General features: G+C 39.0%; 1 protein-coding gene across 4 annotated transcripts; it reads left to right on the top strand.

Annotated features, from left to right (window-relative positions):
- Positions 1–3084: 3084 nt before the first annotated feature.
- Positions 3085–23911, top strand: mgab (MAX dimerization protein MGA b). 4 transcript variants are annotated; one of them, XM_030128973.1, is made up of 22 exons: positions 3085–3205; positions 5355–6527; positions 9087–9540; positions 9787–9883; positions 10021–10134; positions 10254–10379; positions 11237–11347; positions 11448–11865; positions 12113–12320; positions 13754–13991; positions 15081–15259; positions 15408–15612; positions 15722–15948; positions 16061–16315; positions 16579–16840; positions 17992–18647; positions 18817–18914; positions 18998–19040; positions 19151–19312; positions 19795–19906; positions 20200–20796; positions 22186–23911. In XM_030128973.1, exons 2-22 carry the CDS (start codon positions 5392–5394, stop codon positions 23022–23024), a joined length of 6537 nt encoding a protein of 2178 aa, XP_029984833.1. In that variant the 5' UTR covers positions 3085–3205; positions 5355–5391; the 3' UTR covers positions 23025–23911. The 4 variants fall into 4 exon arrangements, with proteins under 4 accessions (XP_029984833.1, XP_029984829.1, XP_029984830.1 ...); XM_030128969.1 differs by having other exon boundaries at positions 15081–15265; XM_030128970.1 differs by lacking the exon at positions 3085–3205 and adding an exon at positions 3257–3632 and having other exon boundaries at positions 15081–15265.
- Positions 23912–26139: the final 2228 nt, after the last annotated feature.

Here is a 26139-nt window from a genome sequence, read left to right as displayed (position 1 = left end):
AAAAACAGCCACACATGGAGCGCATGTGGTTCTGCATAACCCAAAATTAAACACTAAAGATGTGACACATTTTTGGCTCTGTCTGATAAACCTCTAACTCATCTTCTGCCTTATTTTTGTTCAGTATAATTTTCCATGCAACACATAAAGGCTGCATTTGTAAGTGACCATTACACCCTGTGATTGTGCAGGTAAGGCCACACAACCTGTATTTACAGTAGCATCAGCTCACTGAAGACGGTTCTATTCCAGTCACACTCCCAGACTGTTTTACAACACTTCCCTGAAATGTCAGTGAGGCTTAATTCATTCTGTTGATAGGATGTACAACTTAAGAACAGTTTGTGAATATATTCTAATATACTTTAACATTAAACCGATCACATTTGTTATCCTTCTCAACATTGTGTCTTTTATATGTACACTGATACTCCTGACACAACCTACTGTTAATTTTAGAGAATTTTGAGAAGAATTTCAGAATACTCTTCATTGTTTCTCCGAAGGTCAAACAGAGCTTTGCAAGGACATTCACTGGTTCTGTCTGAAATTAAAGTTGCTACTGTTACTTGTGTCGTATATTAGTCACTGCAACCACAATGACTGCTTCATTTATGTTTATTTTAACATTAAAAGCAGGTCAATATTAAATCCTTTTTCATATAGGTGTTTTTTGGTTTTTTTACTGTTAACCCTCAAAGACCCATCGTATTCTGCAATCAGCATTGTGAGTAAAAATTTAAATTAAGCATGTTATGTGCTTTGTCTAACAATAGATGGGACAGACTTACCAACATTTAGTGAAAAAAAGTAAATCAAGATTTTCTATAAACCATAATTAACTCTAAATATTATTTAGAAATATATACATCATACATTTTCAGTGTTTTTCAAATGATTTTTTTTTTTTTTTGTCTATTTCCAAAGTTTTCTGATGAAGTTGCAGCCATTTATTTGCTTTGGGGAACAAACTTCAATGCTTTCTTTGATAAATCACTGTTCAGAACATGTTGGTGTTAACAATGTTCACTTCAGAGCCTCAAACTGCACAAACAAGTAATTTGATACAACTGGAAATGTGGGAAACTCTCATTTCCATCACATTTTAAAGTACATCAATCAGGTTTGTGGTTCAAAAACTAAACATTAAACAAAAGTAGATATTTTTGGCTCTGGGTGTCTTTAAGGCTTATAAGATCTACATAAACTGTGTTACATTTTTGCATTAAAGCAAGTGCAAAAGATGTCTGTTTAACCTCTGTAGAGTCAAATTTACATTATACACAACAGGAAATTAATGCACGAGGTATGAAAGCTTCTGATAAACTAAAGACAATCAGCTGCAATGTGAAGATAGTCATTATTTTACACTGTCATGATGTCATAATGTGTGCTTTTATTGTAATCTGCCAAAATATAAATCACTGTCACACTGTCTGTCTGCAGTCTACAATAAAGTGAATGACTTTTTCTACATGAATATGAGTTGTGGTGATGATAAATGATATTATTTCTGTCCACAGTCATTTAACTTCTTGTGACACTTCTGACAGAGCTCACAAAGGCCATACAAGCTGTGCTTGAAATCCATTGTCTGTGCTGCCACTGCTGATTTTACATCACAGACTTCACAGGTTTCTAGCTGTGTATACATTACATAGGAGAGACAACACAAAGATTCTCTTCACTGGTGATATTTTCCAGAAATTTTAATGCAATTAATCAGAAAAGAATAGATGAGGCTACATATGCAGTAATAAAGGTCAAAACCTATTTTTAAAATCAGAAATGTCAGGTCTTGTTCTGTAATTATTTCTGCACACTGTTGTGATTTTTGCCATGCATTCAGGAAAACACCATGCAACATTTGACTCTGTAATTGCATACTGTATAGTACATGCAGTTTATTCACACAAAACCCTATTATAACAATATTAAAGTGCTTTTTCTTCATCAAACAAAAGCCATTAAATGTAGGGCGTCCTCAGTATTAGGCTGCAGTGGTGCGTTCACGGTCAATACCGTCTCTCCTATAAAGTTGGACAAACCTTACATACCTTATGATGGAATTAATTTACTTTTAAAGGTGAAGTTAAAACCTGTATCGTAGTTGGTGTGCTTAGTTTATGGGACTTTTATTTTCACACCTCAAGCGAAAAAATGGACACCTACGGGTTAATAATGGCTCTCATACTTAGCTTACTAATAAATGGAATTTGAAGTCACACATATGTACAGTATTAAGACATACTATAGACACTGATTTGTTCATTTGTTTAAGCCTGCTTAGAATATAAATCCACCTCCTGTACACTATTCAAATGTGTGGTGCCATTTTCAGTCATTGTTCTTGTGAATGACGGATTGCTGACGAAACTGATCCAATTGTGGGATTTACTGTATTTATGTTGGCCAATTAAAAAAAAAAAAAACTACACAGAGTTAAGGAAAAAGGTGACATTTTATTACACCACAAGGACCAGACGGTGCTCCAAAGTGGCTACAAGCTACATTTAGTCAGTGGGCTTTAACTGAATATGTTGTGTACTTGTGGAGCCTATAATGAAGAGGATAGAAAACAACAAATTAGCCATTATGGCTAGCACCAAATCTATTTTCTGATAGCACCAGCTCCATTTAATACAGCAGGCTGAGTTTAATGTGGGGTATAACAAATCGTGTTTGGCATGAGTTTTCATTGCTAAAGTCACGCTTACTAACATATACCTCAAATTTGTGTTTATATGTAACAGTCCTGTCGCCATTATCACAAAAAAAAACAGTCGGCTTTGTTTTTGGCGTCGCTTTATTACTTTGTAGAAACTGCTCTAATTTGTGACTTATATCAACATGCATAGGCAACAATTTTTTTTATTTTTATCAATGACTAGTTTCGTGTTACAGAATAAGTTTTTATATATGAGTTGGGTTTGAGGGTGTTGACACCATGATTAAACAACTGGCCGGTAAAATCCTCCAGAAGGAGCGTGCGCATTGGCTACTGGAGCTGTACCGCCATGGTAAACGTGTTACGTCACAGCCCGAGCACGGATATCTGTGTATGTGTGTGTGTGTATGTGTGTGCGTGTATATGTGTGTGTGAGGGGCAGCGAGGAGAGTGTGTGTTTGTGAGCTTCACACTGGGTGAGAATGGAAATGTGACTGAAAAGGTGTAAGAAGTGGAGGAAATACATCACGAGGAGGGGTAAGTCTCATCTCTCTCCCGAAACGTTTCCGCGCAAACTTGCTGAGTTGTCCCAAACCGGCGCGCGGACACAGCTCGAGGTGGGATTAAAAAAAAAATAAATAAAAAAATAAAAAAATAAATAAAAGAAATCTCCGGGATGGTGGACTCCCGCTTCCCTCGCGCTGCTGTCGGCCCGGGAATCACGCGCCATTGAAGGGGGTGATATTGTGCATGCGCTTTAGCTCCGCTGTGTGCACGTTTGGGTCGATACGAGCACACACTGGCGTGGCTCTCGGCCTCCATTTGCCAGTTTGTGTTTATGTTCGAGGGATTCACGAGGCCTTTCCGCGGTTACGACGACGTGCAACAGTTGGAGTTTTTCACCGTGGGCTGTGTTATTTTGTCGCCCACGGAGCACGCGACGCATTCAGCCCGACGTTAAAAGGTGAGGCGTTGAGTGAAACCTGCAACTTTTCCAACTTGGTGAGTGGAGGAGCGGACGGCCTTTCCTTTCTGCCGTGTGTGAGGAAGAAAGAGCTGTTGTCAAACTACTTGGATTTCTAGTGTAGCCTCAGTTTTTACACGCTGAACTAGTTTGACGGAGAGCATTTGGGAATTAGTGCCACAAACACGCTGCTCGTGGGTCATTTGATGCACTCATTCGGCCGATTAACACCTTTATTCCTCCGCATCTGCGCTGCTGTGACTGATAGGGAATGCACTGGGGGGCAGGACAACATGAGTACAGGTTACCTCTGTAGCCTGGTGTCTTTCTCGAAGCCTGACCGTCGACAAAAGCGTTGCTTTTTTTTTTTTTTTTTTTTTACGTTGAAATGAATGATGAAGTGTGTATTTACATCAGTTCATACTCTAAATAAACGTCGGTCGATTTCAGCGTGTCCTCTGCACTTATCGCATCAGCCGTTGGTCAGCCTGACTGAAGTGCTCTAACAGCCCGTTTCATGAAGCCAAAGTCCAGACCTGCTCGACTGCCAGGATACATTATATATTAAACTCAAAAATACTCAGACATAAACCTATTGGTGCCGTCCGTTGATGCAGGACTTAGGCAAATATAATTAAATTCTACCAATGATGACTTAAGACACGTGAATCTGTTTGTTATTGCTTGTTGCTAATTTGATGTTCTCTTTGACCATGTTATGTACTTAGTCTGTTGCCAGTATTGTTCAACCATCTTCGTATCACATTAGATTTTATGATTCATCCAAAACACTGAAGCTGTCTCTGCTCCTTGCATTGGTCCATTGACAGATTTAATAGACATACTTTATGTAGAATGACCGTTTGTCCTGATCTATGTAGCTCATAAGTCTGTGTTTTACATTTCTTTTTACAGTAAAATGTAAGCTTATCAAAGGAGCACATATGGTGTATGGTTTTAAATAAATGATAAATTCTCCATTAAGAGCTAATCTATTTTTCAAGAGGGAGCAGCAGCCTATTCCAAATTTGCTCTGCAGTAGTTATTATCTTATTGGTTGGAATGCACAGAGCTGATCAGTGATTCATGCGAACCAGATATGCCAACATTTGGTTCTGGTACTCTATAGCACCCAAATATTCACACAAGCAAACTTATGGTATTATGATGTGCAGTCAGTTCTTTGATTTTTTTTTTTTTTCTTTTGTCACTAATCTTATGATTTACTCATCGGTTGACAGAAATGTAGAATGTCATTGTTCATCAGCTACTGACACATCCATTATTGTCATTTAAAGGTTGTTTTTTTTTCTGTTTTTACAAATGCTTGTATTATTGTAAAATTGTAATTATGTGACTGTGTCGCTACTGTCTTGGCTAGGCCTCCCTTGAAAAAGAGATCCCCCATCTCAATAGGACCAACCTGGTTAAATAAAAGAAAATAAATAGAATAAAGCATTGTTGCATAACTGTGTTGCTGTAACTCAAAATAATTTATCAGTATTTTAAGTTATGTGAAAACAGTGCAGGATATATATATATATATATATATATATATATATATATATATATATATATATATATATATATATATACACACACACACACACACACACACACACACACAGTAGCAGGTGAGATATATTATGTTAATATTTGCCTGTTCTATTTAAGTTGTTTTGTGCTCTGTCAATAACAGTGTCATTACATTTTATTTTTCAGGTATCAAATGAATTGAGATTACCTCAGACTGGGGGTGATGCCTGTTACAGACTGTGAACTCATGTCCATGGAGGACCACCTTCCACTGAAGGTTGAGGATGGTAACTTGACCAACAATCCCTCCTTAACCCCTTCCTGTCCAGTCACTGCAGGACCTAGCCCTACTACTGAGCCAGGAATTGAGAACCGAGCTGTCTCAATGGCAAGTAATGATTGCAGTTCAGCGCTCTCTTCACCTGCCGAAGCTAGCCCAGCAAAACCTGCTGCAACATCACCTACTCTGTTAGAACAAACTCTTGATACAAGCCCAGCTACCTCAAAAATAGCATCAGCTGCAGACTCCTTAAAGTGCACAGGAACAAGCCTTATTGACATGTCAGAGTCGCCGCCATCTGTGTTGCCATCCACCTCATTTGGCAGTACAGACCTGGAAAATATTAATAACCTTCCTACTGTGCTGACCTTCAAAGGTGTCAGTGTCAGTCTGGAGAGTAATAGTGTGTGGAGGCAGTTCTACAGCTGTGGGACTGAGATGATTCTCACTAAACAAGGCCGTCGCATGTTCCCCTACTGTCGATATCGCGTATCCGGTCTAGATCCTGAGCGGAAGTACAGTCTAGTCCTGTCCATCGTTCCATCAGACCAGCACAGGTATCGCTGGAATGTAAACAAATGGGAGGTCTCTGGACCAGCAGAACACCAGACCCAGGGCCTAATCCGAGCATTTCCTCACCATTACTCACCTTGCACTGGCTCCGAGTGGATGAGCGGTATGGTGTCCTTCTACAAACTCAAACTGACTAATAATTCCCAAGACCAAGACGGCTATATAATCCTACACTCCATGCATCGTTACATTCCTAGACTTCATGTGATACCTGTTCTGGACGGAGTTGCACCCACACCAGACCATCCTGTGATTATGGGACCAGAGAGCATGACCTTTACTTTTCCACAAACTGAATTTATGGCTGTTACGACTTATCAGAACTTTCGGATCACTCAGCTGAAGATTAATCATAATCCGTTTGCTAAGGGCTTCAGAGAGGATGGGAATAACCCCCGCCTTAAGAGAATCTCTGCAGAGACCCTGGTTGTGAAGACAGACGCTCATCCTCCTGCTATTACACCTGCTGCAACCAGTGAAAAAAAAGAGGAGGTTCGAGATCTGTGGTAAGTTTTGCCCCACATGTGGCTGTGTTTGACTCTTGTATCCTACTTTTTCATATATTTTGTATCCAGTAAACAAACGTACAGAAATTAGTTATGCATTGTTGTATTTGTTGTTTTGTGTGTTTTTTTTTTTTTGTTTGTTTTTTGTTGTTTTGGTTTTTTTGAAAATGTACACTGCACAATGCACACTCTCAGTGCTATTATGTAATTAGAACTGCAAGAATAACCATTTCCTTAAATCTATTCATCAAAAAGCAGTTTAAGGTAGTCGTCCATGTCATGTGACTCATTAAATTGTAAGTTCTGATATGCTTCATTTGGAAAACTCATACAAAGAGTGAATAAAATAACATCTGATGCAGCCCAGTACAGTTAAGAAAGGACTGAAGGACACTTATACATGTATTGATATTATGGTGAACTGTATCACAAACTGCAGCCCTCAAGTTAACATCAATTTAAATCGGTCCCAATTTCTTGTACATGATCTCTGCTATATAAGAACATACTTGACCTGTGGTTCTGTCACAGATAAATGTTCTGTCTCACTGTCTTTTCGAAAATTGAAGAAATTTCAGTATCTTCTCCTCTCCAAAATGCTGTGGGTTTTTCCTTGGTTCCTTTCTGACCATTTTATCAAATTTCATGAAAACCAGTGCAGTAGTTTGGCAAATCCTACTGACAGATTAACAAACAGGAACACAAGCTTAATGTCCTTGGATGAAGTAATTACAGTAAGTTTTACAGATGTTATTGTAGAGCTGATAGCTGCATCATCAGTTCTATATTATGAGTACAACAGAATTGTTGTAATTAGTCACAGTTACTTAAAAAATACATGATTTTAGTTGGTAATTAACATGCTTGTTGTTACAAAGATGTGAAAATCTCAATATATTATTTTTCAGTTAAATACTTGGCCAGCCACATCTAACCAGGTGCCTGTGTCACTGGACAACATCTTTCAGTGCAGGAAATAAAACCATATTTTCCAAATCAGAAAACGGGCTCTAACATTACTGCACAGTGTTTGTTTTAAAGGTGCAATGATTATGCAGTTACTTGTCAATTATTTAAATTAATTGACAACGATTCTAATTCATTAATTGGTTCACATAATTCTTAAGAAAAGGGATTTCTCAGATTACATTTTCTCCAGTTTCCTTCTTTTTCTTCTCCATGAACTCAGTATCTTTGGGCTATGATCAAAATGAGACACGAGAGGACCTGAAACACTTTTTCAGTCTTTTCTGGCATTTAAACTTAAAGCAATGCATGACTTTCATCACAGTTTTTTTTTTTTCATATTTGTAAAATCGCAGCGATAGCCCAATTATCACTAATCTTTTAGTCTTTCTGTGCTTACGCAGCTGAATCACTTCCCACATGGTGAACGGCTTTGCAGATGACTCCATCATTAACACAGTCCGCTTGTTTACATAACAAACCGATATTATATAATATGTCACTTGGGCCTTTTCGGAAATTTTGTTGCAAAATTCATTGTGGGAATGAGAATTCCACACAGCAGAAACAAAGATGGCGACCAAGTGAAAGTGGTTTCCCACAGATTCGGCAAGAAATTGAACCAGATCACTACAATGTAAAATACAGTCCACCAGGGTTGTTTTAACGAGTGAGTATAGTCGGTGGATGGAGGTAAAGGTGGCGTTTGGGTTCAGCCCTCACGAAGAGACGGCGGAATTGCTGCTGTGTGGAATTCCCATTCCCACAATGCACTTTGCAACAAAGTTTCTGAAAAGGCCCTAGTGTTGTAGCGGTTTGTTATAAACAAGTGGACTGTGTTTATGATGGAGTCATCTTCAAAGTTGGTCACCATGAGGGAAGTGATTCAGGTGTGTAAGCATGGAAAGACTAATGGATTAGTGATAATTAGGCTATCACTGGGGTTTTACAAATTTGAAAAAAAAAAAAGTGATTTAAGTCATACATTGCTTTAACTGTTAATTGAAAATTCATCAATAATTAAGTTACTGTAGATTGTGTGAAAGACTCTTCAGCTTAATTGCGATTTTTAAAACATTTGCTGTAAATGTTGTAAGAAATGAATAAGATACAATCTATATATCCTTATTTGAAGTCATAATAGTTACATTACTTAGTAACTAGTAATGTCTAAGTTACGTAGGTTACAGTGACGTATTGTAACCTGTATTTTTAAAAAAAACAAAAAAACCTGCAGCATATATTTCTAGGCTGAGCAACATCACCAATGACAGCTTTCAAACATGTATGTATGTAAAACCATCAGTTTAAATCAGTCACTTGTTATTTATAGGCTGTAATCGCTGCTAAAAGAACACAATAGACAAACAAAGGAACATAAAGCACTAAGCAGTAGGAGGCATTATGTATTTCAGAGCTGAGGAGCTGCATCATTGAGTCCTAAGTATATTATACAGTGACAAGTACTTCATGGACAGAATTGGAGGAATAGTATAAAGTAATTAAGCCGTAATTGTTGCAAGCCATGCTGCCAAAATTCATCTTTAATTTTTAATTTTTTTTTTTTATACATTTGTTTTTGCTGTCTTGCAGGACAGAGAAACACAGCATCCCAAAACAACCAGAGACTAGGCTGGTTCTAAAGCCCATAATGTCGACCTCATCTAATAAGGATGAACCATATGTCCAGTGTATAAGAGGCAAACACGCCCTTGGTGAGCTTGTGCTTGTTGAAAAACGTCCATGTTTGGAACACAAGGAAGAAAACCACACCATTAGCCCGACGCCTAAAGTGCAGCAATGTGTCACCGTGACCCCGAAAGCAACACCTGTGACTCCTACTCCATCACTGTCTTCCCCCAAATCATTACCTGGATACCGCAAGAGGAAGAAGAGGATTAACCGGCACTGGGCAAATTCCCGGGGAAGAGAGTGGAAAACTGTGGCTGCCTCCCCCACAGTAGCCCACAGCCCGTCATTGACTGTCGCTATGCAACCAGAGCTGGATGATGTAGAGGGCCTGCTGTTTGTGTCATTTACCTCAAAGGTAAAGCACCACAGATCACTGCAAATAATGCTCCAGTAATATCAGAAAGTCTCCAAAGGATTTATTGTTATTGTATCAAGCACTAATGTCTCCTCCAGTGATGCACCTGGTGTCAGATAAATGTGTGGAGGGTTTTTGCTGATGTTACCAACATTCCTGGGATGGTATCTGTCTTTGTGTACTAGAACGACTTTGGAGCACAATAGTAAAAGCTTTTTAAAGTAGACATGTTCTTTTGTGTGGCAGGAAGCTCTGGAGAGTCATGTCAGGGAAATGCCAGGCACGAAGAAATCAGTGGAATCTCCAGTTTCCGAAACCACCCCAGTGCAGCTGAAGCAAACAGGTAAGTGATGTTTGATTACATTGGATGTTTTTTAACTATGTTGGATGAGGAGCAGGTTTATCTTTATTTCACTGGATGTTTGAATGTTGTGAATAAGTACAATTTTTCAATTTGTTGATGAATGCGGTGGTGTTCAGTGACAGTGAACCCAGAGACTGATGAAGAAAAGATCAGCCGCTCAGAGGCCAAATTGCTGCTGGACCTCAGAGTTCTCAAACACAGACAGGTTATCCATCCTCTGCTGCAGGAGGGTGAGTTTGTACACGCACACACATACACATACACACACATAGCAATGGAGAGGGCTATGGAAAATAATAGAATCTCTTTTTTTTTTTTTTTTTTTTTTTTGCTTTATTTCTGTTTCCAGTGGGCTTGAAGTTGAGTTCTGTAGACCCCTCTCAGTCTATTGACCTACAATATCTTGGGGTTCGGCTGCCATTACCTCCCCCAGAAATACCAGAACAAGGCGGTGCCTCTGATCTGCTTCCTGGTGGTAAGATAGATTCATCTATTGCAGTCTGCCTAAAGATTCTCTGTAAGATTTGAGAATGTTCCTGTGCTTACATGAAGTGTGGGTTGTGGTTAAAGCCAGAGGGTTTTTGATATCAGGTGAATGTATTTCTAACCTCCCACTGTCTGATGTTCCACACAGCGAAATCTCCACATAGAAACTAGTATAGTGTGGCTTGTTTAGTCACCTTTTCTTCTGCAAGTTTTTTAGACATTTGTGTTGTGTCTCAAAAGGATACAGGCAAAATAATGATTTTTTTTGTAAAGTAGGCAGTAGTTCTCCATAAAATTGCTTTGTTTATGTCCTCTTCCTCCTTTATGTTTACATTTATATTACATTTTCACCCAGGGGCCGATAAGACATGCTGTCTGGCCTGTCTAACACATGTAATATGCACAGTTCTTTTTGTAGTATTACATTTTTGTACAAATATAGACCTTATAAACAGTGTAGAACTGCTGTCAGCATTTATGATCAGAGCCTTTGTAGGTGGCACATACTCTACTGTGTATATTTATAGATACAATATTGATCTATTTCCTCGCAATAAAAGTCTTAGTCTAACTTTTTTTTTTTTTCAGTGTCATGGGAAGTCTTGATTGACACATTTATTCCATGTCATTTTACTTGTTGTAGCAGTTTGATGGAGTAGGTCTGTATAGGAATGATGACTTTATTCAAGATGATTCTTTCTACATTTGATTCTGTTGATAAATACAGGAGCTAGTCTGATAGAGATCTAGTGGTAATAAACTGAAGTTAGTCTGTGATGATTAGTACTAAGCATTAGTGTGGTATATTCTGAAACTGAAAGCTAAGGGATTGTGTTCCTTTGACAGATGAGGGATTGCCCTTCATCTCCCGAACAGGAAAGACCAGCGACATGACAAAAATAAAGGGATGGAAAAATAAGTTCATTAAAAGTAAAGACACTTCTCTTAACAGTGATGGTAAGTGAATTCAAAGTGATTATAGCCAGTTTTAATACCATAAGATTAACTTAATTGAAACCAGTGTAATACTTGGGTCTCTATTCTTCCTCTTGAAAAGGATCAGCAAAGAACCTATCTGCCTTCTGCAGCAACCTGTTGGATGAGTACTTGGAAAATGAAGCTCAGCAAATCAGTGAGCGCGCTGCCGCCTTTTCCACAAACCCTGAGGGTTCGGTTAACTATCAGCTTCCTGCTAAGAGCTCAAGCTATGTGAGAACCCTGGACAGTGCACTGAAGCATCGAGAGGCTGCAGCCAAAGGCCCCCACAAACCTTGCCCCCTTTCTTACAAACCCCTCCTCTACGCTGCCTTGAAGGCACCAGCGCCTCCCCTTGCCAGTCCTGTGTCATCCCCTGTTCAATCAGAGTCTCAGTCCATACAGCAGTCCACAACTTCACATGTTCAGCCCAAACCTGTGCTGCAGGACAGCCCATGTGTACCTTCAGGGTCAAATCATTCTAGTTCTGCTGTACAGAAGTAAGTCTCTAATTTTGTTCTTATTTTTAGGACCTCAGTATTTTAGAACATAATGCAGCATTTGAAGTTTCTAGTTTTTATTTACTTTATTTAGTTGTTTTTTTTTGTACATGTTTAAGTACATTTTCTGATTTTGTTTTACAGTTGATAAGAGCTGTGTGATTTAAAAAAAAATTGATGTTGCTTATAACTCCTTTGGTAAATTAAATTACACCACTAAACCCCTCGGCTCTTCTCGTCTTTGCAGACTATCTGTGTCCCTCCCAGGGATCAACCAGCGATCAGCAGGGTACTCTGGGCAGAGCCCAGGGGGGTCCCACAAATCTTATGGCCTTACTAAGTTTGACCATAAGATATCGGAGATGGAGATTGGAGCCCTGAAGCAGGGCCTGGGGAAAACACATCTGACACCAGAACGGCTGTCGGTGGCTCTGTCTGTATTACTGACAAAAGAGGTATGAACTATGGTACTCCAGCAGTGTTAGTGGTGGCATATGGTAGATAGTCTCTGTGTTAGTACTGATGTTATTTTACTGACACACCAATTGTCATTACAATCAAAAGTAACTTATTAAATTTGACTACCTACATGACATGGCAGACTGGGGTTGTTGCAGCCTTTCAAAGTTATGGTTGCACATGAAATGGGCCTGAGAGCTGTTTTATTGGTTTGCCAGTTGTCAGAGGAAACTACACAAAAATTTTCAAATTTGATTTGTGTTTAAAATAGAATACTATAGGAAAAGAGTGTTCTGTTGAAGAGAATGATCTCAGCAAAGCCATATGATATGATGCCTGAGGGAAGCTATTATGGGATGGAATGAAGATACAAAGTAACTGTAAATGTTGTTCTTTCTAAAACAACTCATTTCTGACCTTTTTTTAATCAAAACATATTTTTCTTAATAGCTGTAGCAGATAATTATGTTTATGCTGTAATTTAATTGTGTAATATTGAGTATTTATGACATGTAATGAAACAATCGTGTGATGATATTTGATACCCAAAATTTCACTGGACATTTTTACTTCAACTATAGTAGTTGACCAAAACACTTTCTGTTATTATTCAACACATAATTCAGAAGCAGAAGTTGAAATTGTAATCTTATATTTCATGTAGTAGGTGACACTTACACCGAAACCGACCCTCCAGAAGGTTCAGTCCAGCCCACAGGATGACTTTGCAAAGTGTAAAGACTACACAGAAAACACTGAAAATTAAGTTGTATTGATTGTGAAATGAAATTCTGTCATTTTCAATTGCAGATGCCTGTTACTAAATGTTTGGTGCATTGAAAATTTTGGTTATATCTAAGTTATTGTGTTATTATTTTCCTGGTCCCGCCCACTTGAGGTCAGATTGGGCTGTATACGGCCCCTGAACTAAAACGAGTTGACTCCGGGTATAGATCCTCTGAGCTGGAGATGTCTTGAAGATTTTTGCGCAGCCCTCACATTTTGGAATTTGTTGTGTCATTGCAGTAGCACACCATTTGATGTGCCGTCTACTGCCATGGCTACAACTCTGTATTCTGTCAGAATCATCTTTATTGGCACAGTATGTGAACACACGGGGAGCTGGACCCATTTTTATTTGTCTCTGTGAAGTTAAACACTAATAGACTAGACATGAAGCAGAACAAGAACAAAGTCAAGTCAAATTAAGTTTATTTATATGTCCTTATATCACAAATGAAAAATTTGCCTGGGGGGCTTTACAAGACACACATGGACATCAGTAATTTTAGTTTCATACTTGCGGTGGTTTGTAGAGTAAATTGTAATCCTGTGAGTGGGGAACAGAGAACAGTACTTGTCCTATACAACACATATTTGTATAAAACTGTTGTGATGAATGACTGCTCTCTTTTTCTGTTGTGACCAGATGCAGTCCAGTCATTTTGAAAGGGTGCCCCAGTATCCTAAGGACAAGGCCTCAGGTCCTGAATGTAGCCAGGAGTTCTGCAGGCTGGGCTGTGTGTGTTCCAGTCTCAACACTCTTAACAGAGAGCCTGTCCACTGCCGACGATCTGAATGCATGCTTGGATGTTCCTGCTTCGAACAGAACATCACCAAGCAGAAGAACACAGAGGAGACAGAACCACAGAGAACCCTTGTCAACTGTAAGATCATGTTCACTGTTGTGGCATTTGTACTGAATTAGGTCAATTCACTTTTATGTTGTACTACTAAAACTCTACAATGTGGATACAACGTAGAACTGTGTGTTTATCTTTAACCCTGTAAGCACCTATGTCACAATATTGCTACAGCAACATAACTGAATGAAGCAGACCATAGCTCATAGAGATGAAAGCTTTGGCTAAAAAGTTAGTAAAACGCACTGCATTTTACACTCTATTAATGTTTTAGTTAATTTATTGTAAGGATATGATGACAAAAAAACTGTCAAAGTATCTCCCAAGTTCAGTTTTACCAAAAGTTACACAATCCAATATGGCTGCCACCATGTGACATCACAATATGTAAATTAGATGCGTAAATTTACTTCCATCATAAACTTTGGGTCATACCCAGTATTTTTCTTTTTACATTACACCTTTATTTCTAACCACTTCCAAGATACAGCTTTTTGAATTCTTGATATTAAAATTAAATATTAAAAATAAATAAATAAATAGATAAACCTCTGGCACCTAAAGGGTTAATATCTTTCAACTTGACCTGTCAAGTAATACTCATGTAAAGATTGGGGACACTGAAATCCAGTTATTTTTAACAGTATTTACCAGGAGTTTGTATTTACTCTCATTTATATTTGGAGCGCTGTAGTTTTTACTCCTCGGCTGAGGGGGATTGTAATCGTTTTGTCATCTGTCTGTCCATTCAATGACATAATCGCATTATCTGAAGAATGCATTGAGATATCTGCACCAAATTTATACTGTGGATGCATCTTGGCATGGAGCAGAAGCCTATTGAAAATAGGTGACCTTGACCTACTTTTTCAAGGTCAAATGGCCTTGTGCAGTTATAATATCTGAGTACTTTCACATATAAATATAAATGTAATAAGTTTTATACAATCTAATCTAAATTGTAGGGCAGTAACTTTCAACAGAATCTTACACTACATTTGGTTGAGGGGTATTAAAAGTGCGTAGCACGTTGTTTTTCTCTCCTTAGGTTCAGCACAACATCTGTTAAGTGAAGACTGAAAAGTGTTAATGAAATGCTTGTATCCCCCTCAGCTCTGACTAATATGGAACAGGACATCCAGCCTTGCTCAGACTCTGCTTCAAAAAGACTCTGGAAAAGCAACATTTCTGGTAAAGATCCAGAGCCGGTCTTCACCCCTAAAAGTGCTCTACAGTTTGTGGAACCTGTTAAGGTTCCAAAACGCAGCAATGAAAAACAGCAAGGGGGACAGGTAAAGGTATTTCACTTTTTTTTTTTTCTCAAGGTAAATTTTGTATTTCACTGTTTTACCTGTTTTGTTGTGAATATACTTTTAAGTTTTATGAGCATGTGACAGTATATCTGAGAGTTAAAAACTAACTGGAGATTTGTGTTTACAGATCAGAGAGGAGGATAAGGATCCAGTGTATAAGTACCTGGAGAGCATGATGACATGTGCACGCGTACGAGAGTATAACAGTAAACAGCCTCCTGAAGTCAGCAGGGAAAGAACTCTACTTGATATTATCATGCCAAACACTGCAACAAAACCGCAGAAGATGGCTGAGAAGTCAAAGCAGTGCCACAGAACTACATTAAAAGCAGGTATGGAGGAGACTGTCCAGACTTTTTTGTATATTCCCAAATGTCCTTTGTGTCACCTGAATACCATTTGTTGCTGTATATAAGTAAAAGCAGCCATATCCACCAACAGGAAGGGACATGAAGGATACATCAGCCAAAGAAAAAAAGGCACGGAAGCTAATCGAAATCCAGTCTGTGTGTCAGTGGAGCAGTGACCGCAAAATGGTCTTGGAAGCTTTATGTGAACGCATGAATCAGAACAAACTGTCACGGCGGTTCTCAGTGGGCCCTTATCGCATCCGCCCTGTTGCAAAAATCATCATGCAGAAACCGAGTGGTAACATGGTCACCTACAGAGTACGTCTGATAATGTTAAACATGTATTCATGTGGCTGTAGAGGTGTCCACTGTTGCAACTCATTCCATTTATCTCTAAAAAACAGATCCATTCTCATACTTTTCCTTTCAGATACACATCAGTAAACCAGAGAAAGTCAGTGATGATGATGAGGATGATGATTTTGATGACAGTGATGACACTGATCATGAAATGGACACGGGTCAAAGCTTTCGAGGAGACGTGCATGCATCAGAGGAATACGAGCAACTTGAGGAACCTCAGTTTAGGGTTGGAGTGACACCCTTCTTAAGTGGAGTATTACCCGCAGGCAGAATGAGAGCCAGAAAAAAACCTGCTGGCTGCCAGGCATCTGGATTAATACAGGTCAGTTCTAAGGATCTGCTATTTGTCTTCATAATTAGGGGTAGGACATTTTGTTTTTGACACGAAGTCGTCCATAAAGTCTCTTTTCTTGGTTGCAGTCCAGCTACCCGGAAGTGGGGAAAAAAAATACAACAACATAATTTGTGCACTTCTAGATAGGATACTGTAAAGGCCTCAGGAATCATAGTGTAAATTAAGTTCTGTGTTAGTGCTTGAGGATCCTTAAACAGGTCTGTGATTAATAAGTCCTTCTGCATATTCAGGTTAATGGCAAATCCTACAACCAAGCCAGACTGATGTTAGGGAGAATGGGATCTCTACATCCAGCCAACCGCCTTGCAGCCTATGTCACAGGCCGACTGTGTCCTCCAAAAGACATTTCTCATAAAACTGTTGAAAGAAAGGATTCTGTACACAAAACCAACACTCCTGGTGCTCTGCACATAAAGGCTGCAGGCACCGTAGTCCCAGCAATTATCACCGCAAGAAAAACCACCGAACTGAAGACGGCAACACAACCTCCAGGTAAGATTTCTCTCTTTACTGGACCTGATTGCTTCCCAAAGGAGGCAAATGTATCCCTGCTGAACAGAAACACCTGCAGCTACCGGAGAATATTGAAACCATCCAAGGAATATAACAGACAATACATTAATGACTTTACCTTTGTCCACATGTGACAAGCAGAGGAAGAAAGGCATGAATTCCACATAGACTTAGTGTGTTGTTTTAGTGAGCTCATGCAGACAAAAAGAGTATCAGTCTAGCACCGGCAGGCAACACTGAAAAAAATCCTGTTTTGACGCAAAGAAGCAAAGGGATTCCAGCTGTTTTTCCATACTTTAACATGATTAATAATGTTCTGGGCGCCGTTAATTAGAACATTGTTTCCCAACCTTTTTGAGCCTCGGCACATATTTTACATTAGAAAAATCATAAGGCACACCACCAGCCAAAAATGTCAAAAAAGTATATTTATTGAAATATAATGCAAATCTAGTCTCACTTTACTTACTCAGTGTGAAACCTGGGCCTGTTTTGTTGAACACAAAGCTGATATTCTTGTTGTAATTGAAGAAAGACGCAGGGCTTTAGGAACAAGAAAGCTTAGAGGGGTGCATCAGCGACCCCTCGGACGGACCCCCAGCTTATTGATTGAGATCCGTATAATAGAGGCATATATACAACACCCCCCCCCCCAACCCGAACTGTGGGTTCCACGGGTAACCCACATCACTAGTGAGGGGGCGCTTTATCAACAGAATGCATCGCATCGGGGCTGGTTCACTTTCATTTTCACTTGGAAAGGGAAACTGTTGTTGTAGAGTGGATCATTGGTGCATGCTGTCGTACGTATCAATATCACGCCACTCGCTTAGAGTACCAATCAGGTGAAATTGGATAATCTTCCACGGCACACCAGATGATTTCTCATGGCACACTTATGTGCCGCTGCACAGTGGTTGGGGAAACACTGAATTAGAATATGCACGGATGATTGTAAGAAGGGGAATTGGTGTAACACTCATTTTCATTAGCCATGTATACAGTTTGGCATGAACAGTCATTTTCTCAATAAGGAGAAAAGAGAATATTTTGTTCATGTTAACGCATTCATTGTCTTTCCATCACAATTAAATATTTACATTTTGATTTTCATTCTTTTGTGTCCTCAGTTCAGTCTTTCCAACCTGACTCTTGGAGATCAGGGCCCATCGCCATACCACACAGTTCACAGCTCTCCTCTACCATCAACCCCGCGCAGACATTTTTCTCAGGTCAACGTAGTTCTCTTAAATCCTTCCAGAACAGCTCCTCATCCTCACCTGTGTCTCTCACCGTCTCCCCCTCACTGAAAACCCCCAGCTTCTTGGCTCACAGTGGAACCTATTCATTCAGGATTTGCCCTCCAGCCAACAAGGGCACGAAGGAGCAGAAACTACCAGGTGTTGCTCTGCCTGGGGGTTTCACCCTGATTCAGCTCCCAAAGCCTACTGCCAGTGGACCGCTGAAGCAACGTCCGAAAGCTGCAAACACAACAAACGTGGCTCAGGCAGTTAAAGAGCCACCGCAGAAACCGACTCTGTTTAATCTCAATTTAGAGGCAATTTTGCGTGGTTTACACTCTGACCACGAAGCTACTGGAGCTAAAAACCTATCAAACGGCAGAGCTGCAAAGTCCAGCTCCTCCCCTGAGCTGGTGCTTGGCAAGAACGTGCCTTCAGATGAGAATGATGAGATCAGCGACAAACAGGTTGAGTTAAACCTGGATATGGGTTCAGATTACTTAAGCTCAGACTCCTGCGACCACAGTGAAGAGGATGATGGAGATGTAAGTGTGAGAATTTTTACTGTCACTAAGGCATAGACTTAAAACTCCGTAAGTAGCCATGAAGGCTTCAACATATAGTATATGTCCTTCTGTAGAGCCCCTGTTGTGTATATTTACATGTTTGTCATTATAGTTGTAAAAACTACATGTCAAATGTTTTTTTCCTCAGGATGATGAAGTGGATATTGAAACAGTGGAAGAAATAAAACTAAAAATGCCATCTGATGCAGCAAGTATTTTTTCCAACTGGAAAGTACAGAAATCCAGGTAATCTATGCTTTTAGTTGCATAAAAGTTGAATTTAAGGTATTATATTTGATAGTAAATTACATTTTTGTTTTTATCCCCAGAGATTCCAGCTGTGATGTACCAGTGAAAGAGCTTAATATCAAGGTGCAGATGCTTTACCCTCTTATTCATTAGATTTATCAAAATGCAGATAAATATTTTTAAGGACATAGCCAGTGTTATCCTTTTACATCTGTGTTGGCTTTCTCTTTCAGGATGGCCCAGAAAATAACCTGGAGGAGCGAAGGGCAAAGAGGCAAAAGACCCACACTGTTCTTGAAAGATGGAGGCGCTCACAACAGCGGAGCCGCTTTGACAAGCTTCAGAAGGTCCTGAAGAGTGACCCGAGGATGAACAGGGTCACCCTCCTGACACTGGTCCGTTCACACCCGCCATAGAGTTACAGTTGTAGTCAACACTTGCAGAACAATTTGCATTTTTACAACAAACTTTGACAAAATAATTCCAAAGAAATGCAAAGGCTATTTTAGGCCACTCCTTACCTAAGTAAAGTAGGGTAAGTTTTATATAGTTGAACTGACATTTTTTACTGAAAATGGGGAAAAAAGAATACTACCTGAAAATAAAAATGAAATCAAATGGAACCTTTTGACCTCATCTGTAGTCACCAACTATTTAGATACATTTAGTCAGAGTTAAAGGAAGTGCCAGTAAATAGGGCTCTCTAACTGCAGCTGTGTATATAGCTGTCACACACTCTCCAGTCTGAACCTTAAAGTCATAATTTATACTGATTGTGCAATCGGCAAAAATAATTGAGACATTGTCAAGTTTAACAATGTAATTTATTCAGGTTGTCTAATGGCCATGATCTGTTTTTTTTCTGGTACATTTACAGGCTCTGGAAGAAATAAAAAATCTGACAGAAAAATCTAACCGTCTGGAGGAAGACAAGAGGAAGCTGACTGAGCAACGGTCTGTCTATCTGAAGGAGATCTCCCTTAAGTCTGGTATGTTTAATTTGTTGTCTAGCATGTTGTTGAGTGATATATGCCACACAGTTTGGATTTGATTTGCTACCAAATGTACAGTGATTTGTAATGAAGAGCACCAGGCAGTTGTTGGTCACAGTACATTTCAGATGTTGATGTGGATGTTTAATATGATTGTGTTCACATGGAATAAATAACAGACCTGCTCATGCCTGGATGAACAGAATAAGTTCATCGAGGCATCCAGAACAGAATAAGTGACATTCCTCCCCTCATTACTGAAACTTACTGAATAAATTTTCTTTTTTTAGGTAAGTCGGAGAAGGTGATTATGGATAAGCTGAAGGACCTCAGCGAGAAGCAAAAACAGAGGGAGAGATGGATGCCTTTCTTCTCTCGGCTCCTCCAGTCCAGAGCTGCTGCTCTACAAGGCATTCAGCTCGAGTCAAAACCCGAAGAGCTTCCTCTCCTGTGGGAGAACAACCGTAGCACAGCTCCGTCGTTAACCACTAAAGAAGAGCCCACATCTGCTCCTCAGCCTAACCCGACTTTGCCCTCAGCCCGAGACATTTTACAGCGGATTATGTCCAGGGCTCAGCAAGCCCTTCAGAGGGCTTCAGCTGAGACCTCATCGCTCGGACCACAGTCAGACATCCCCACAGCTTCACCACGGCTACAGGCCAATACACCAGCTGACTGTGATCAGTCTAAGGCTGAGGCGGGACAGTCTCAGGATCCCTCAGTTTCTGCAGATTCTCCACAGGTCAACCCAGGCAAGGATGGAGCCCCGCCTGTTACATCAACACCCAAGTCAAACACCCAAACTGTTTCTACACATCAGCCCTTTACGCTGCCTTTGATTCGCTCCAAGACTGGCAGACTCATACTTCCCTCTTCTCTCAAACCACGTAAGTTGTTCTTTCATTTAAGCTGTAGGTAATGGGTCCTCTCATGCCATCGCACCCAAAAGTATAACGTTTTCCACTTGATGTAATGGATTTCCTTAATAAATCATGCAAAATCCTATAGCTTTGCTCCAAATACTTTTTAGCTGTGCATTTTTGGAATTTGTTTGATTATTATATTATGTACGGTTTCTAAACCACACTAATACTCTATCCCACTGGAAATGTTTTAAACCAATTCAGATAATCTGTCTTGGTAAAATGCACAGTGAAAATGTCTTAAAATGTTCATATTTGGCAATATATGTAGCATTTAATTTGTTTTCAAGTCCCAATAGCTACTATTATATATGGTATGACTGCATTAATACTATTTGAATGAAAATATTTGTTGTAATAAAGTGAAAAATAGTGGAGATGTTCATAATTGAAAATGATAGATTTTTCGTTTGGGTAAAAAGTGTAGTTAACAGTTTAAAGAATTAGCATTTGCTGCTTAAAGAAGTTCAAGTTTTGCATTATCCTTAAGGTGTCCTGGATGCTCAGCGCAAATGTCAGCTCAGTCCGATCAAAAATGAAACGAATGTTACAAGTGTTGAGGCCTTTAGATGACAGTTGATGACATAGAAATGTGAAATATATGCCCACCAAAAAGTTTAACGCTAGAAACACTTATCCAGTGAAATATTTAATATATTTGCACCAGGCTGTTTGACAGAAATGTAATGAATTCAACATCACCTGGAGTTTTATGTGCATTCTGTGTCTCCTTTTGCCTGATCCAACATCCTCTGCTTCTCTGGGTCTATGATCAGTGTTCAGGTAAAAAGACACAGTGCAAAGTATTTAATTTATATGACATTTACACTACAGAAGCTCCTAGATCACCTAGTTGTATGGTGATGCTGTTCCACATTTTCCTCAATTCATTGTCTTTATCATTTGTGTGTTCTACAATTAACGCTGTGGCTGTTAGTCAACGGCTCCACATCCATCATGGTTATGGTCACATGACATCTTTCACACAAATGACAAAATGAAAAATCTATCTTATTCTGAAAAAATAAAATGTCGGTTTCTCACTTCATAATATTCATGTGTAGAAGTACTGATGGCATAGATAACAGTTTGGAAAAGCAAAACTGTGATGTTCGCATTAATCTAATGAAAAGAGTGTGTAAAAGCCTTTTGAGTACAGATATGAAGAATCATAAATTTAAAGAAAGGCGTCAAACAAACATTTTTAAAACCAAATAGAAAATAAATAAATAAATACATTTGAGGCAGTGCTTTAGTACTTTCGTGAAGGTTACAGTGACCTGGCATGGAATGACCCTCATACTTCTCTCTTTTGTTATTCCTTCTATTAATCTTATCTTTGTCTCCTTCCAGTTGGTCAGGGCTTCTATACACTCATGGTCATGAAGCCCAAAGAGTCTGAGGGGAACCCCTCTGTTCAGAAGCAGCCTTTGGATGCAGACTCATCCAAGAACCAGGAGAGAAGCATCTCTGAATGCGAACAACCTTCAGATTCAGACAGAAGTCATATCAAGGAGGAGGACAAACCCATACATCCTTCTGACTCTGAACCAAAGTGTTCAGGTGGAACATTCCCTCTGGCTGAGCTTGTCCTACTTAACAAAACCATCTATAAGCCATCAACGGGACAGCAACCAGGGCAACAGAACGACGACGGGGGCTCGGCAGTGGGCTTGGATAAACCACTCACAAATGCTTGTCTGAGTTTCAACAGTGTGCCTGAAGTCCCTGAGCCGGTTCCCAGCCCAAATGTTCTTTCTATATTCCGTCGTGGCCCAGGGAGGCCCCGAAAACATCCAGTTATCCCCATCAGTGAAAATAGAAAACGTATGATCGTAGGAAATGGCAGTAAAAAGTTCAATAGTTGGAAGGTGAGGAGCCAAATACAAGTTAAGGACACCATAGAGAAAAACGGTGTGCCTGTCAAACGAGGCAGAGGGAGGCCTCCCAGGAAGTCAGAAAACCTGATGGGTCCTCCTGCTCCTAAACGCAGAGAGGCCAGCCCTGACGGTCCTACCTACACCCCTAATGGTAAATCTGTGGTTAGCTCTACAGCAGACGCCTCACTGAAAGACGCCAACACAACACGGCCGTTAACACGAGGCTCTCTAGGGAAGGACTTCCCCAGCGCCAAGAAGCGCTCCTGGATAGACGTAGAAAAGGAACTGGAACCAGACATGGACTCTGAATAACCTCTGAATCTTCTCGTTGCTGTAAACGCTTCTATGCGCAGCCGTTTGACCTCAGTTAGTCTCACACTGAAACCTCACACCTCTCTGAGGCAGCTGCATCTGTCCCAGAATCCTCCACAGTCTTGTTTAGAGGACTTTGTCTTCTCTTAATAGTTGTGAAGACCAATCACACAAGTCAGTTTAATCCTAACCAATGTGCCTGTGCAGAGACCCAAAGGACCAGGGACACCGTGAAATACCAGATGCTGCTCTTAAGTCCACGGAGTCTGTGGGAACAGTTTTCATACCACAGTGAGAGGAAGCATTAACTGACCTGCTGAATGTATGAATGAGTTTCGGTACCTCTCGCAGCCTGTTTTGATATTTTATTTTCTAAAATGAAACTTATCTAAACTTGAGCTACGTTTCTGTTGCAAGTCATCACCTTTGTTTCCCAATTTGCTCCTGTTTTCAGGAAATGTCTTTTGTGTAAATGAAAATGAATTAAGGAACATCAGATATCTGTATTAATTTTCCAGAGTGTGTTTGAAACGTTCTCATTTCCGTTATTAACCCAGTGACCATCATCTGTAGTGTGTGTGTGTGTATAGCAGCACTTTCTTTTACTGTCTATAGGTACTGTAAGCCAGTAGAAATTTGCAGTTTGTGCAGCTCTAATAGCACCAATATGCAAACAACTTAATTCCTTTAAGTGTCAGAAGCAATCAAGATTAAAACTATTAGCCATATAATTGTGTCTATGGAAATAACCTGTGTATATAGTGTATTTCTTTTTAATTGCAATGTGTTTCCCTCATGTCTGACTTTGAGACACTGGTTGCTCTGGTTATATTCAAAGATCACGTGGCCTTTAAAATTAATAAAAAGTATATGCATTGATTATGAAATGTTGCGTCAATTTATTTCATCATTTATTCAAGACTTCTTCATTTATTTCAACATTTACAACAGTGATTTCTATGAGGAGCATCATTCACCTGCAGTAAAATTACACAAGAAATCAACCATGTAAAGATATGATTTATTTCACTGAATTCTGTACATAACTACAGTCTGTAACCGCTTAAACTGATCAGTAGGGAAGAGTCCAACACTTCATTAAAGCACACATTGACCTTAATATATTACTAAACTTCTGCAAGCGTAACCTTTTTTTAGATTTAGAAACTCAAAAAAGCCACTGGGTTCTTCCCAGGAAGGAATAATGCACTGTCGGCACTTTATCTGGTGCAGGAGACATTCCAGAGTAGCTGCAAAAGAACACGTTCCTGCACTGACAAAACAGAAGAGATCTGCTGGCTGAAAAGGGGCGTGAATGATATGACGTCACGACGGGGGCGTGGTCTCATTTAGCAGTAGACGAGCACATGGTCTGTATAAATGTCACCTGACCCGAACTTGGCTTGAGTTTCGACTTTACTGGCACATTTGACATGGTACTTGTATTATTTTTGCAGTTTAAGCAAATATTAAATAAAAATACTACAAAAGGAATTAAATTCGCTTGGTTAATTAAAGTAGTGCTCATTAAAATATGACCATTTTGTTGACATAATGTGTTTTGTTGATATATGATACTTGATATATTTAATTGAAAAAGGGACTCCAATTTTTTTCTGATTTGATCTAATAACCTATTTTCCTCTGAGCTTTTATGAATATCTACAGTACGTGAGCAGTAGATGTATATGGGGAAAATACCTGATTTTCACAGGAAAATGCAGATGATAATATAATAAATGCCAATAAATCACTTTGAGAAGACAAAAAAAAAAAAGATTTTGTAGTTGAAACAAAAACAGCTGTGGGTCTTTAACCCATAAAGACCCAAACAGCTACCGGTGACCAAAAGCATCCACTGACCTAAACTGTTTAAACCCTGTTGATCCACTAATCCTATCAATACATGCAAGTAACTGGTGTAAAATGCAGGTTGTCATCTTTTCATGGTCACTAGATATGATCCATATGGACGTTCAGACGTTCCATAGTTGCCGTGGAAACACTGTCATCTTCTACAACATTGATTCACCAGTAAAACCCATGGAGTTGGATCAATGACAGTGGATGGAGACTCTTGTTTTTATGTTCAATTAATGATATATTTGCTGACATTTTTTTTTTTTTTTAAGTTTTCTCTATTTTTATACAATAACCCTCAAATATAATCTCATTATGGTGATTAAAGTACATGATCAGTTCACTGAATATAGGAAAATACCTAATTTTCACAGAAAAAATGCAAAAATGTAAAGGATAATTTTATGATATGAAAGAAGATGATAAGAAATGCTAAATATGGACAAAAATTAATTTGGGAACTTTGACAAAAGTCACACTGGGTCTTTATGGGTTAAGGGTTAAAGAACATCCGGAGAGCAAAGTATACAAGTTAAATGAACATATTAACCCTTTCATGCATGAATTATGAGAACCTTAGTCAGATTTTTTTTCCTGACTGTTTTTATTCCTCTTTAGGCATGAAAAAAACAATGTGACTGAATTTTTTTTAATGAACCTAATTTTTATGGAGTTGCAAAAATGTCCACTCGGCTGGACAATATGTGTTTAATTTTTGAAGCAAAGAAACATGTATTTAAAACCCAATATCAGAAAGGGATAAACTGTGTGAAAACTATGCAAAAAAAAAAAAACATTTTAATGCAGCTAATCTGATGTTTTCTCACATTTTAACATACTCTAATACTAGTTATTATTCACTTCATAGAGATAATATGGAAAAAAAAACCAAAAAAAAAAACCCTTTTTGTTTACAAAAACTGTTAATTACAGTCTAATAACAACTAGCAATCGATTTACACTCAAACATGTTACTGCACACAATAGATTAATGAGGTTATGTCCTTTTTAAAAGTAGAGAAAATTAGATATTCAAAACAGGGAAACTTGAACAAATTCTACAAATGGCAACCGTTCATGGATTTTTTAATTTTTATTTATTTATTTATTTAATTGTTTTTTCTTCTGCTTATGTCACCAGTTAATTATTTTATTCAGATTATGTCTTAAAATTCTTTTCATTGTATTGTTTGTCAGGTTTCATTGTTATTTGTTCTTATGAATATGCAATTCTAAACCTAATGGTGTATATAAA

This window comes from Sphaeramia orbicularis, chromosome 24, assembly GCF_902148855.1.
Source record: "Sphaeramia orbicularis chromosome 24, fSphaOr1.1, whole genome shotgun sequence".
Classification (NCBI taxonomy): Eukaryota; Metazoa; Chordata; class Actinopteri; order Kurtiformes; family Apogonidae; genus Sphaeramia; species Sphaeramia orbicularis.
The sequence above is the reverse complement of the archived record's forward strand: the minus strand, read 5'-3'. Positions and strand labels throughout refer to the sequence as shown.

What these genes read in the sequence shown, in the direction of transcription:
- mgab (XM_030128969.1), top strand. Translation starts at nt 5,392, where the DNA reads ATGCCTGTTACAGACTGTGAACTCATGTCCATGGAGGACCACCTTCCA. An exon ending in CTCTGATCTGCTTCCTGGTG is followed by an intron (nt 10,380 to 11,236) that starts GTAAGATAGATT and finishes TTCCTTTGACAG; the next exon opens with ATGAGGGATTGCCCTTCATC. An exon ending in TCTAGTTCTGCTGTACAGAA is followed by an intron (nt 11,866 to 12,112) that starts GTAAGTCTCTAA and finishes TCGTCTTTGCAG; the next exon opens with ACTATCTGTGTCCCTCCCAG.